At 58.0% G+C, this 13,844-nt stretch overlaps 1 protein-coding gene across 10 annotated transcripts in view; it reads left to right on the forward strand.

Moving 5' to 3' along the window:
• LOC112923272 (mitochondrial import inner membrane translocase subunit TIM16) overlaps positions 1–13,844 on the forward strand; it is a 67,429-nt gene that overhangs the window by 46,676 nt on the left and 6,909 nt on the right. For 2 of the 10 annotated variants that reach the window (XM_026003017.2, XM_072751373.1), the window contains 19 exons: positions 3,880–3,934; positions 4,372–4,429; positions 4,507–4,652; positions 4,731–4,823; positions 4,968–5,099; positions 5,612–5,738; positions 6,013–6,188; positions 6,671–6,779; positions 6,889–6,975; positions 7,057–7,199; positions 7,279–7,383; positions 7,463–7,548; positions 8,568–8,709; positions 8,798–8,887; positions 9,483–9,599; positions 9,857–9,992; positions 10,401–10,492; positions 11,012–11,098; positions 11,214–11,858. In XM_026003017.2, the coding sequence (XP_025858802.1) occupies positions 3,880–3,934; positions 4,372–4,429; positions 4,507–4,652; positions 4,731–4,823; positions 4,968–5,099; positions 5,612–5,738; positions 6,013–6,188; positions 6,671–6,779; positions 6,889–6,975; positions 7,057–7,199; positions 7,279–7,383; positions 7,463–7,548; positions 8,568–8,709; positions 8,798–8,887; positions 9,483–9,599; positions 9,857–9,992; positions 10,401–10,492; positions 11,012–11,098; positions 11,214–11,219 (1,987 nt within the window). In that variant the 3' untranslated portion in view covers positions 11,220–11,858. Of the gene's footprint in view, positions 1–3,879; positions 3,935–4,371; positions 4,430–4,506; positions 4,653–4,730; positions 4,824–4,967; positions 5,100–5,611; positions 5,739–6,012; positions 6,189–6,337; positions 6,393–6,670; positions 6,780–6,888; positions 6,976–7,056; positions 7,200–7,278; positions 7,384–7,462; positions 7,549–8,567; positions 8,710–8,797; positions 8,888–9,482; positions 9,600–9,856; positions 10,016–10,400; positions 10,493–11,011; positions 11,099–11,213; positions 11,859–13,536; positions 13,669–13,844 lie in introns of those variants that run through there. The other 8 variants (XM_026003015.2, XM_072751371.1, XM_072751370.1 and 5 more) reach the window with 6 other exon arrangements.

A 13,844-nucleotide genomic window follows, 5' to 3' on the forward strand; every position in this document is an offset into this window, starting at 1 on the left:
AGTTTATGGTCAGTACTGTGTGGTTTTTGGTCAGATGGCCTTGTGTCCCCTAAAGCTCTCAGGAAGGTCCACAGATGCCCCCGGGGGGTGGTGCTCTGAGCAGCCCCCACCTGACTTTCCCCAAAGAATAGGACTTCCTGACAGGCCCCAAAACTTCTTGCCTCTGTGTCCAGTTCTTGCTGATAGATCCCACCTGACTAAAGGGTCTCTCCCTCACTCCAGTTTTGAGCCAGGACTCACACATGCCATGCTCCTACTCACCCAGAGATGCAAGGGTAGTGTCTAGGGGACCTCCCTCCCTAGTTTCCCATTCTCTTCTCATAGGGGATCAAGGCACCCCACCACCTGCCCTTAAAACCTGGTTCTTGGGGATCCCTGGGTGGCTCAGTGGTTTAGCGCCTGCCTTCAGCCCTGGTCGTGCTCCTGGAGACCTGGGATCGAGTCCCACGTCAGGCTCCCTGCATGGAGTCTGCTTCTCCCTCTGCCTGTGTCTCTGCCCCTCTCTCTCTCTCTCTCTCTCTCTCTCTCTCTCTCTCTCTGTCTCTCATGAATAAATAAAATCTTAAAAAAAAAAAAAAAGAACCTGGTTCTTAAGGAGGCTAGGGAGTGTGAGCTTAGTCCAGTATGGGTGGGGTCCCAACTGCACAGCCTGGGTGACAGGGATAGATCCAAGGGATCTGGACTGCTTTGACCAGTGGCAATGCCAGGATGTCTGGATTGGTGGGTCTGAAGAGGAGAGATGGGCGACGCCTGGGTGGCTCAGTGGTTGAGCATCTGTGTTTGGCTTAGGGTGTGGTCCCGTGGTCCTGGAATCGAGTCCCGCATAGGGTTCCCCACAAGGGAGCCTGCTTCTGCATCTCCGTGTTTCTGCCTCTGTCTCTCTCTGTGTCTCTCACGAATGAATAAATAAAATATTTTTTAAAAAATGAAGAGGAGGGACCCCTGGGTGGCGCAGCGGTTTGGCGCCTGCCTTTGGCCCGGGGCGCGATCCTGGAGACCCAGGATCAAATCCCACGTCGGGCTCCCGGTGCATGGAGCCTGCTTCTCCCTCTGACTGTGTCTGTGTCTCTGCCTCTGTGTGTGTGTGTGTGTGTGTGTGTGTGTGTGTGTGTGTGTGACTATCATAAATAAATAAAAATTAAAAAAAAAAATGAAGAGGAGAGATGGGCCGGCACATAGAACCGGAAAACTCTTAAAGCTGTTTTTCCTGACAGATAGTACTTCCTGGGCTAATTGCAGGAATATTGGGAAAGCTGATGGGATTATCAGGTGCTGACTCCTTCATGTGACCAAGCACCACCATTGTCCAGCATCTTCTGTGACTTGGACTTAAAGGGTCCCAATCTGGGCTCTAGACCTTCTATGACTGGGTCTAAGGCAGACCCCTGGACCTGGGTCAGAGTCCTTTCTAGTGACAGGCCTAGATGCCAGCCCTACCCCACACCATGGCAGCAGGAGGGTGCCAGTGCCAGCTCTTACCACGTCTGGTCCTCTGCCAAGGCAGAACTATGTTCTGCATTCCAGACCCAGACCTGGCTTGGCTCTCTTTACAAGCCCGGGGTCAGGCCCATGCCAGCTGTTGGCCAACCCTGGGGGCTGGGTGCCATGACCCCATTTCCTGGTCTGTGCCATGGATGGCTCTGCCTGAGGCCTGGAAGACTGGCCTGACCTGTTGGAGGAGCCAGCCCTGCCCTCCGTGACTTCCTGCCCCTGCCCCGCACCACCCCCCCCCCCCCCAGCGCCTGAGTCAGTAGGCTGGCCAGTTGGGGTTGATGAAGTGGGAGTGCAGGGAGGCCAGGTGGAGCATCTTGAGGAGGGTGGTTTAGAGCACAGATGATCTGTCAACGCCACCCACAGGCCCATTCCCCAGTTCTTGCCAAGGTGACAGCGGGGCCTCAAGAGACACTCCACTTGCTCTCAGATGCTTCCCTGAGCCCATCACCTCATTTTCACATTCTCCTGTGTATCTCCACATGGTGATCTCCACTCGGCACACATCTGATCTTGTCCCCCTTCATTTAAGATGTGTCTTCCGCTTCTTGTTGCTTGTCTCATGGACGGAGGCAGAGTTCCCCGACTTATGTGCCAGGCCCCTTTCTGTCTGGCCTCTACCCACGCCATCCTGAGGCTCAGCCTCTCACCATTGCTGTGCAGGCCACTAGCCACATCATCCTTCACCCTATTTCTCAGATGGACCATGCATCACCCTGCCACACCTGCAGGTCCTTTCTGCTCTTTCTGCCTGGAACTCTCCCCACTTGGTTGATGCCTCCTCAACCCTTGGGGTGCAGGGAACATGCCCCTCCCCTGTGGCCAGCCAAGTCAGGTCCCCCTGCCCCCTGCCCTGTATCCTCAGGGAACTTTTCCTTTGTGTGTGTTTACGTGTGTGTATTGGGGGTGGGGCTGTGTCTGCCTTTCAGACCAAGCCTTGAGCAATTTGAGGGCAGAGGTAGGGTCTGTTGCACTCACTTCTGGTCACAGCTGCAGGCTGAGCCAGGGAGTTGGATGCAGAGCAGCCCAGCAGAGGAATGAATGGTAGGGAATGAATGAATGAGCGAATGAAAGTCTTGTTAAAGCCACTGAAAGGACTTGCTTCCAACCCCAATGGAGCCAGCATCAATGTGGGGGGGCACCTCAGGTCAGGCACCCACCTTGTCCCCCTGCTCCCCCACAGAAGGCAACAGTCAGACCAGGTCAAGAAGGGCAGTTCTGAGGCCAGCTCACCCTGCCCGCCCAAGGTAATTAAAGACCTTGTTACTCACAGACAGGTGACCGGCCCAGAGCACTTCAGGAAGCTATGGAGACACCCAGGGCCCCACCCAGCTTCCCAGCCCACACTGTGGCTCCCAGTAGGGTGGGGGTGGGGGGCGGAAGGTGGGCAGCAGGCGGGCTTTGGGCAGCTGGCCAGAAGGGGATGGACAGGCAGGGGTAGGGGGGAAAGTGCCCTTTGTTGCCTGGGTGAGGGCTGGATGCAGCTGCCACCGCTGGGTGACCTCTGACTGCTGGGATCACAGTGAGGAAGGGGTTCTGTCTGAGGGTCAGTGCCCAGGCCCTTGGGTTCCCAGGGACATGAAACTAAGACCAGGAGAAGAAACAAACAGATGAAGGCACCTGTCAGAGTTCTCCTGGACAGTGATAGGCCATTGGCCCAGAGGAGCCTGACATAGAGCAGCAGGGGTGCTGGGGGCTTCCACCCTGCCCCTGTGTTCCCAGCCCCTGCCCGCCACCCAAAGCCCCACCTGGGGAACAGAGTGACGACGGAGAATGGGGAGGGCAGGGGAGCACTGTGGTGAAGGAGGCCCTGGTCTAAGCCCCTGCCTTAGGCTTGGGCTCAGAGGCTTGAAGTCATCCTGAGGGGCGTTCTGCGTTCTGAGTCTCTAAGATGTCATCAGGAGCCTGGGGGTTTCTGAGGGGGTGTCCCCAAACCAGGCTGACTACATTGGGCAGGGCTGGAGGGAGTCCCTGGTCCTGGCATGCCCACTCATCTTCCCAGGTAACTCTGGCCTGGTACCGTGGCTGGCCAAGGTGGGACCAGGGACAGAGCGTACGTGGGGTGTTTCTGGAGCTGCTGAGCCTGGGATGGAGCTCAGGACTGAGGTGTAGAAAGAGGGGCCAGCTCACCTATGCCCAGGACGCATACAGGTCCTGGAGCAAAGCAGGTGAGCGGATGGAGGACCCAGGGCAAGAAAGGCTGGGACATGGGGGTGTGCTGGGCGTCAGCGTGTTGGTAGCACAGGGAGAGAAGGTGGAGGGTCCCAGCAAACAGGCTGGGTACAGCCACTCCTGGCCAGTGTGGTGCTTGGCTCGAGCCCCTGGCTGGAGTCATGGGGCTGACAGCTTCCAGCTGCCCATCCCGCCAACTAGCCCTCTCTCACTCAGGTCTCTGATGCCCCTGCTGGACCCAGACTCCGGGCTCCTGATCCTGGCAGGAAAGGTGAGCAAGAAGCTGGAGTGACTGTCCACATCAGCCCCCCAGGGTTGCGCCCTCACTTGCCAGGTCCATCCCAGTCTGACCTGGCCAGCCAGCTGGGAGATGGGATGGTGGGATGCCGGGATGCCATCTGCCCCCAGAGAGAAGCCAAAGTAGTGCTACCCATGCTCCACCCCTGGCAGGCTGAGTGGCCTTCAGGTGGGCATGACTATAACTCCCACGAATGTCAGCTTTGTGGACAGGGCCAGCAATCAAGCAGTGTCAGCACACAGCAGGCACTTTATAAATCCTCAATGTGCCCTGTCCTTACTGCATGCATGTGAAGTCCACCAAGGACGCAGTCCAGAGCACTGGCAGTAGGAGCTGGTGTTAGACCCAGAGCATGCACCGGGCCATCAGGGTGTGAGCAGCGAGCGGCACTCAGGCTGGGCTTGTTTCAGGGTGAGAGTCGGTTGTCCTGCTACGAGGTGTTGCCCCAGCAGCCAGCACTAAGCCCAGGTGAGCCCTGTTCTCCTCCGCCCTCCCCCTCTGCCCTCCCAGCCTCGCTGACTGCCTTCCCGCGGTGTCCCCCACAGTGACCCAGTGCCTCCTGGAAAGCGTGCTGCGGGGGGCAGCTCTTGTACCCCGGCGGGCGCTGGCTATCATGAACTGTGAGGTGCTCCGCGTCTTGCAGTTGAGCAACACAGCCATCGTGCCTGTCAGCTACCACGTGCCTCGCAAGGTGAGGGGGCCCAGGGTGAGGGCCTCGGAGGGCCTGGGAGGCCTGGACCTCACGGGCCACGTACCTATCTGCCACCAGGCTGTGGAGTTCCACGAGGACCTGTTCCCAGACACCGCAGGCTGCGTGCCCGCCTCTGACCCCCATGCCTGGTGGGCTGGGAGCAACCAGCAGGTAGGGCCACGGCCTGGCTGGCCCCTCCTGGCCTCCAACAGCCCCATGCACGGCTTTGCAGTCCAGCTGTCTGCTAACTCAGCTGCCCCATGTCCCCCCATCCCTTACCTCCTCCCTGCCTCAAATGCCAGCCTCTTCCCACAGGTGCAGAAGGTTAGCCTCCACCCAGCTCACCGGCCCCACCCCAGCTTCACTTCCTGCCTGGTGCCCCCCATGGAGCCCTCCCCGGATGCAGCCCAGCCTGCAGAGACACCTGTGGGTGACATGGACCCCAGCGTGAGTGCCTGGGCTGTCCGCCTGTCCTCCCCATCACGCGGCCGCAGTGGGTGCCCTGAGTCAAAGCTGGCAAGTGTGTGCGCGCGCCTGCTGGTTTGAGCTGGTCTTTGAGCCTTTTTTAGCTGTCAAGCGCAACAGAGACGAACTCGTGAAGCATAAATAAAGAACTTCGCACTCTTCTATAAATTGAGCAAACACATGAAAAGCAAGACTTTCACAGAAAAATCCAGATTTTTGGCTTCTCTTGAAATGCAGGCAGATCTTAGCTGCACTGGGCCTGTCCTACAGAGCTTGAAGCTGGCAGCTGCCACCCTCTTTCCCCACAGTCTGAAGCTTAGCTTGCCCTGTGCTACCTCCGGCCCTCGTCGGCATTGGTGTTGGCACCTGGCACCCCACAGTGGGCTTCATGCCCCCACGGTGTCCCACAGCCCGGAAGGAGGGGCCCTATCTTGCTCTTGGTTTGGCCAACACTTCCGGGGGCCTACTGGCTGACTCAGTATGCTTCTCCCCAGGAGGGCTTCTCCTCCCCACTCAGCTCTCTTGCCTCGCCCTCCACGCCCTCCAGCCTGGGGCCCTCACTCTCTAGCACCAGTGGCATCGGCACCAGCCCCAGCCAGAGGTCCCTACAGAGCCTGCTGGGTAAGTGTGTCAGGGCAGGAGCTAACCCTGTCTACATCCTCCTCCCCTCCTGGTGGGGTCACCTGTCCTTGTGGGATGAAACGAGTGTCAAGGAAGAGGGCAGCCTGGATGTTCTCTCGAGTCCTGGGCTCTCAAGGCTCGTTCCCAGGGCACGAGTTGTGTTGGCAGAGGCTGGGACACAGGGCAGAGGCTGGGACATAGGCCGTGCCCCCTGCAGGTGTGCGGGCAGGCAGGCAGGGCATCCTCATGGGGCTCTGTCCCTGCCGCCTGCCAGGTCCCAGTTCCAAGTTCCGCCATGCTCAGGGCACTGTCTTGCACCGAGACAGCCACATCACCAACCTCAAGGGGCTCAACCTCACCACGCCTGGCGAGAGTGACGGATTCTGTGCCAACCGGCTGCGTGTGGCCGTGCCTTTGCTCAGCAGTGGTGGGCAGGTGGCTGTGCTTGAGGTGAGGGACACCACCCACCACAGTGCCCCCCTCTAGGCCCTGTAAGAAGCTAAGGGCATTGGGTACCCACACTGGCTCGCACTCTCTGAGCATCCCCTTTAGTCCTGTCAGCTCTCCCACAGGGATACCATTTTATCCCCATTTTACAGATGGAAGAGCGCAGTGAGGCACAGAGGTTTGTGGCCTATTGGGTCACACAGCTGTGTAAGTGGTGGAGCTGGGATTTGAACCCAAACTGCCTGGGCCCCAAGCCTGAGCTCTTTCCACCACTCCACGCTGCCCCTCTCGCTTTCTGGGACCTTACAGTGGGCACTTGGGGTTCAAAGCACAAGATGGCCAAAGCAGAGAGCTTGAGCCACCCAGCAGTGGAGCATCAGCTGCAGAGGGTGGGGGCCCAGGCACGTTGCTTGCCCTGCAGCCCCTGGGGACTGAGCTTTCCCACCTGTTACTGATGGGCCTCTGGGTGGGGATACCTCCCACAGCTGCAGAAGCCTGGCCGCCTGCCCGACACAGCACTGCCCACACTGCAGAATGGGGCAGCTGTGACTGATCTGGCTTGGGACCCCTTTGACCCCTACCGCCTCGCTGTGGGTAAGGAAGCTGGGCACTAGGTTCAAGGGAGGGTCCAGGGAATCTGAAGGAAGGTAGGGGGAGCCTGGAGGTCTTGGGCACAGCAGAGATGAGCCTGCACTCCCTGCAGGCGGGGAGGATGCCAGGATCCGACTGTGGCGGGTGCCCCCAGAGGGCCTGAAGGAAGTGCTCACGACACCTGAGGCTGTGCTCACAGGTCAGTTGGGCCCAGGGTGGGGGCTGGGAGACAGGTGGTGACTCCTGAGGGGCTCAGCATTATCCCATGCCTCACCCCAAGGTCACACAGAGAAGATCTACTCTCTGCGCTTCCATCCACTGGCAGCCGACCTGCTGGCCTCCTCTTCCTATGACCTTACCATTCGGATCTGGGACCTGCAGGCCAGAGCCGAGCAGCTGAGGCTTCAGGGCCACCGGGACCAGGTAGGACATCTTTGGGGGCAAGGACCCTCCCAGAGGCCTAGAGGCTACCTCTCACATCTTTGTCTGCACCTGCCTCCAGATTTTTAGCCTGGCCTGGAGTCCCAGCGGACAGCATCTGGCCACCGTCTGCAAAGATGGGTACTTGCGGGTCTATGAGCCCCGGGGTGGCCCCGAGCCCCTGCAGGTGAGCGAGATGCACTGGATACAACCTTCAGAACTGCCTGAGGAACTGCTGTTGGGCCTCATGTGCTGTATCCCCACAGGAAGCCCCAGGGCCTGAGGGCGCCCGCGGAGCCCGCGTGGTCTGGGTGTGTGATGGTCAGTGTCTGCTGGTGTCTGGTTTTGACAGGTAAGGACTCTGGGACCACTATCCCCATCCTGAGACTTAAGCAGCTAATTATGTGCTGCTTCCCTGGGCACATATACATCTGTAAGGCATCAGAAGCTATTCTTCCTACTCACTAATAGGATGGATGGATGAATGGATGGATGGATGGATGGATGGATGGATGGATGGATGGATGATGGATGAGTGGGTGGGTGGATGGGAGGGAAGGAGGGAGGTGGGGAGGAAGAATAAGTCAACTGGGGACCCAGCGGGATAAGAGCCACGCCCTGCTGCCTGGAGCCCGTGCCTGGTGGGGACCAGGTAAAGAATGTGAAACAACCAAGCCTACTGGAGAGGTCCCAGGGATGAATATTTGGCACTTTGGAGGAGGGATCAGAGAGGGCTTCCTAAGGGAGATGTCATCTGAACTGAGTCACAAAGGAGCTAATAACCAGAAACCCAGAGAAGAGGGCATTTAAGTCTAGATGGAAAGGCCAGGAAGCTGACCACATGGCTAGGGCAAAGGATGAGAAGCAGAGTGTGGTGGCCATGAGACCAGTGCTGGTGTTAGACTGTACTGAGGAGGGTCGGAGGGCAGCAGGGGGAGCAGTAGTCTGCTATGAGGTCAGCAGGTTAGGCCACTGTTGCATGACACCAGGCCAGTGGTTCTGAGAGCTGGATCAGGAAAGAGAATGGGGCAGCCCCGGTGGCGCAGCGGTTTAGCGCCGCCTGCAGCCCAGGGCGTGATCCTGGAGACCCTGGATGAGTCCCATGTCGGGCTCCCTGCATGGAGCCTGCTTCTCCCCCTGCCTGTGTCTCTGCCTCTCTCTCTCTCTCTGTCTCTATGAATAAATAAAATCTTAAAAAAAAAAAAAAAAAAAAAAAAGGAAAGAGAATGGACAGAGGCACTCTGCAGGCTCCAAAGCCCTCAGGACCCCTTGCCTGACAAGGTCAGGATGCTTGCTGGAGTGGAGTCCTTGCCCTGACCCAGGCCCCTGCAGCTCTAAGGACCTGCTTCTGCTCCCTGGGTCTCCTTGCAGCCGAAGTGAGCGCCAGCTGCTCCTATACCCCGCCGAGGCCCTGGCCGGTGGCCCTTTGGCAGTGCTGGGGCTGGACGTGGCTCCCTCGACCCTGCTTCCCAGCTATGACCCTGACACCAGCCTGGTGCTACTCACGGGCAAGGTGGGCTGGGGTGCAAGCAGGGGTGGTGGGTGGGGGAGAGGCGGAGAGGAAGGCAGCTTTAGCTGGCTCTCACCAACCCCCAACCCAGGGTGACACCCGCGTGTTCCTGTACGAGCTGCTCCCTGAGGCTCCTTTCTTCCTGGAGTGCAATAGCTTCACCTCGACCGACCCCCACAAGGTGAGCCTGTGGGCCTCCGGGTCCTCCCCTATCTGTGGGACACAGGGCTCCCCCGCCCTCTCCCGGTCAGATGGGGAAGTGCAGAGGCCTGTGGGGTCAGCAGGTCACTGGGCCAGGGTGTGCCCAGCAGCTCTCAGGAGCTGGTTGTTAAACTCCACCATTATTAGAAATTAAACCATAAAATCTTAAGTTATGGGAACCTACAAATAAATTATATTAAAAGCTAGGGCAGTAAACATTCAGTGTATTGCTTACTTATTTTAGCCGATTTTACTGCTATTTGTGCTGTCCGGCTTGCTTGTACGTGTGGGAGCCATCAGTGGAGGTGTCATATGTACTCCCACACATCCTCCCAACTCTGCATTGAACAAGCTGTGTTGGTGGTGTGAGATCGACATGGTGGGGGTTTTTACACCATAGAAAGAGGCTAATCAGGGCTGCAGATCAGAGCATTTTTCTTCCAGAGAGCTAGTTGTTGGGCCTCTGCCAGCACACCACCATTTGGGGACAGGCCATCATTCCGGGGGTCCTCAGTAAGGGGCGTTGGCACTCCGTGAGGGCCCAGGTGTTAGCTCAGAGTCCCCTGCTTCCCCAGGGCTTCATCCTCCTGCCCAAGACGGAGTGTGACGTGCGGGAAGTAGAGTTTGCCCGGTGCCTGCGGCTTCGCCAGACCTCCCTGGAGCCTGTCGCTTTTCGGCTTCCCCGAGTCAGGGTGAGGTTGGGGGTCCAGCACCCCAACACTGGATCCCCCTTCTCAGCCTCTAGCAGGGGCTTTGGCCCTATCACCAAACTGTCCTGTTTCACTGCTCTTTGGGCCAGTAACGGATACAGCTACTTTGCTGAGATTCTAAAACTGGCAGAAACCCCAGACCGGGGTCCTGGGTCTTTCCTTACCCCCTTCCCAAGGGATGCTGGTGTGCCCTGGGCCTGTGGCAGGTGCTGCAGGGTAGCCCCTTCCTCTCCCTACAGAAAGAGTTCTTCCAAGATGATGTGTTCCCAGACACAGTTGTGAGCTGGGAGCCAGTGCTCAATGCCAAGGCCTGGCTGGGAGGTGCTAATGGGCAGCCCCGGCTTATCAGCCTGCAGCCCCCTGGCATGAGCCCAGGTAGGACAAGGACCTGGCAGGTGGTGAGTAGGAAGCAGGGCGGTGGGTGGGGATGGGGGAAAAGGGCAAGGCGCCAAGTCCCGGATCCCTCTGTCCCTGCTGGCACACAGAAACCTCCAGCACTCCCGAGAGTGGGGTGCTTCCATTTCCAGGCTCAGACTTGGAGCCTTTTGAGGGCAGGGTCCAGGGTCTGTGTTTCCACATTTCCCACTGCAACATGAACATGTGTGCATGCGCACACTGCCTGGTGCCCACAGCAGACCTTGTGAACAGAAGGTGGAATAGCTATTATTGTCCCTCTGGGGTCTCTGCCACAGGATTCCCTAGGGAATGGTGCCAAAGGGTTGGGAGGAGTCCTTGTGGCAGGAGGTGTCTCTGATGTCTGATCCCTGTGCCTGCCCGCCCCAGTGAGCCAGGCTCCCCGTGAAGCCCCTGCCCGACGGGTCCCATCCTCAGCAATCTACCTGGAAGAGAAGTCAGACCAGCAAAAAAAGGAAGAGGTAGGCCCAGGAGAGGGTTGGCCAATATGGGCATGCACGGGGTCCTGGCTGCACCTGGTGATTGCCTTCAGTTCTCTAGTACAACCCAGGCTGGGGCATGAGCCAGTGTCCCACTTCTCTTGGTTCAGCAGCTCGTTGGGGAGATCTTCCAGAGCCCTGAAGCTGACCCATGGGGCACAGGATGCAGGAAGCCAGGGAAGGGCAGAAGAAGCCCCCCTCCGGCCTGGCTCAACCCAAACAGAGCCAAGTGCATTTGGGACCCTGGCACACATTTGAGCGTCTGAGGCAGTGTGCGGAGACGGCTGCCCTGGGACTCCAGTTCTGCGAGTCAGCCTGCCTCTAGCTCTCTGATCTCTGCTGAGATGGCTTTTCTGTGAAAAGCATCCACTTTGTCATGGCTCTGATGAAAATGGCTTTTTTCACAACCTTGATGGGATTTGAAGTATAGGGTCCTGTGTTTCTGGGGTTAGAAGTCTTATTCTGTTTCATTCTTACCACTTCTCCTGTCTACTCTCCTAGCTGCTAAATGCTATGGTGGCAAAGCTGGGAAACCGGGAGGATCCGCTCCCCCAGGACTCCTTTGAAGGTGTGGACGAGGACGAGTGGGTGAGTGGATGAGAGGGCCCTGGCACCTCCTCCCTCCCTCCCTCCCTCACCTTGCAGCAGGCACCACCCTCCTTTCTCCACCTCTAAACCCCTCCCCCTTGGTTTATCTCCGTAGGACTAGCCTGCCCACCAGCTACCTCTAGCCTCACCTGCCGCTGCCACCTCCTAGAAGCACCTGGTGTGCCCCCACCACCACCCCCCAACCCGCCCCACACACCTCACATCTCACCCTTCAACTGGAAGATGGCCCTTGGCCTTGGCACACCTTGTCCCAAAAGCCCTGGCTTCCTTTGGGCCTTGGGCACTTCTATGGCCTCTGGGCCCTGCTGCAACTCCTGTGGATTGTCTGCACCTCTGCTTTCTATGGGACTGGCTGCTTTTTCTCAGCTGCCTGCTAGCATGTGGAGCCAGGGGCATGAGAGTGGGGTGGGAAGGGAGTGGGGGGTCTGTAGCACATTCCTGGGCTGGTCCCAGCCTGAGCTGACTTTGCCCAGCACCTTCAGTCATTATGTGCCATGCCATCTTGCCTGCTGTTCCACTTCTAGTCAAGAGCCTTGGGGGCTGGCCCCTGCCAGGCCATTTGGAGCAGCACCAGTCTCAGGGGCCAGGGACCAGCTGCCTTCTTCCTCAGGTTTGAAACCAGGAGAAAGGGAGCATTACAGAGCTGATGGCCCAATTAAGGGGGGGGAGGGTGAACCCCTCAGGTACTGGCCTGAATATACCCTGGATGTTTTCAGCAATTAAACTTTTCTAAACTGGCCACCTCTTGTGCTGCTGTGGTCTCTTGGCTGACTGGAAGGGGAAGGGGACAGGAGTATGAGTGAGGGCATTTTGGCTCTGGGTTCCCCCTTGCCCCAGGCCTCACTTTGTTCTTGAAGCCTTTTCAGCTGCTACAAGTTAGTTCACTCATTTAGCACAAGGATACTGCTCTGGATGGTGATGAATGGGCCTCTCAAGGTACTTGTTAGAGTCTTCCTGTGCAGGCCAGCCAGACTGTGTGCAAAGAAGCAAACTGTAAGGAGACCTGTAAGGAAGACAAAATAGGGGCACCTGGCTGGTTCAGTTGGTAGAGCGTGCAACTCTTGACCTCAGGGTAGTGAGTTGGGCATAGAGATTGCTTAATTCACACAAAAAAAATTATGTGAGGGATCCCTGGGTGGCGCAGTGGTTTGGCGCTTGCCTTTGGCCCAGGGCGCGATCCCGGAGACCCGGGATCGAATCCCACATCAGGCTCCCGGTGCATGGAGCCTGCTTCTCCCTCTGCCTATGTCTCTGCCTCTCTCTCTCTCTCTGTGTGACTATCATAAATAAATAAAAAATTATTAAAAAAAAAATTATGTGAAAGGGAGCCGCGGAGATGCAGGGAGAGCAGGGTGTGCAAAGTCAAGAGAGGCAAGACCTGAAGGCGACTGAGCCACAGAGCTGAGAGAACACTTCAGACAAAAGGAAGGGCAGCCACTGCACTGAGGGAAGAAAATTTGGAGAGTTGGAGGAGAGGGCGGTGGTCCAAAACAATCCAGGACAGCCCAATTTATGTTCTTTCAGTGATGGTGTGCTGAGTGCCTCTCACGTGCTGGCCACCCATCCAAGAGTGGAGAAAAGAGGAAAGTCCTGCCCACCAGGGATACACCTTCTGGGGGAAAGAACAGATTATAAGCAGCGCACATAAAATAAATGAATTCTATAATACGGCAGAAGGCGATGAGTAAGAACTTTGGGGGTAAAAATAGAGGGGACTGAGAGCCAGACACAGAAGCCACAGACAGGATGATTCCACTTCCAAGAGCTGTTCACAGGGGGCAAACCATAGACGGGCCCAAGCTTAGTGGTCAGCGGCCTGAGGGGGCGGTGGCCAGTGCTGATGCGAAGGGAGTTTGGGGGGGGCGGGTGATGAAAATGTTCTGGTGTTCTAGTGGTGATGGTTGCACAACTCTGTGGATACACTAAGAAGCGCTGACTGAATTATGCACTTTAGTGAACCGGATGGTGTGTGAACTTTATCCCAAAAGGGTTACTAAAGCACAAAAGAATGCGGGGCAAGTTGCAGCGTTGGTAGCAGGTCGGGGTGGGCCTCCTTGGGAAGGTGACATCCGAGCAAGCACTTGAAGAGGGAGAGAGTGAGATCTCTTTCCCAGATAGAAGGAAACTAGAAGGAAGCCCGTTTTGAGGTTTCCTGTTTTCTTACATATTTGTGAGCCTTTGGCATCCTCCTCTTCGTGGGGTGTTGTATGTTTACTTCATGTCCTTTAGTACCAAATATCTTGGCAAAATCCAGGGAAGAGGTTGCCCCGCATTTGACAGATGTGTCTATCCTGGGGCACGTCGCGCAGCAGGGCAACGCGAGGGCCACCGCGGGTCCTGGGACCGCCCATCACCCGAGCGCGGCTCCGCCCACCGCCGTGACGTCACGGGTCCCGTCCCGTCCCCCGGAGGGAGCAACGCGCATGCCCAGCGCGGCGTCACGCACGCGCTCTCTCTCCCTTGACCTCTGACCTGCCGGCCGCCCTTGAGCTGGGGCCGCGGGGCCAGGAAGCCGAAGCCCGCAACCCTGAGGCAGAGCGGCCGGCATGGTGAGGCACGAGCGGGCGCTGCCGGGCGGTGAGGGAGGCCAGGCCGGGGCCGGGGAGCGTCGCACCGGGAGGACCGCGGCGGGGGCCGGCGGCCCGGGGCCACGGAGGCCTCTCGCCCAGAAGGCGGCGCGGGCCTGGATGGCCGGAAAATGCCCAGCACAGGCGGCCGCCGCGTG

Source organism: Vulpes vulpes, chromosome 3 (genome assembly GCF_048418805.1).
Source record: "Vulpes vulpes isolate BD-2025 chromosome 3, VulVul3, whole genome shotgun sequence".
Classification (NCBI taxonomy): Eukaryota; Metazoa; Chordata; class Mammalia; order Carnivora; family Canidae; genus Vulpes; species Vulpes vulpes.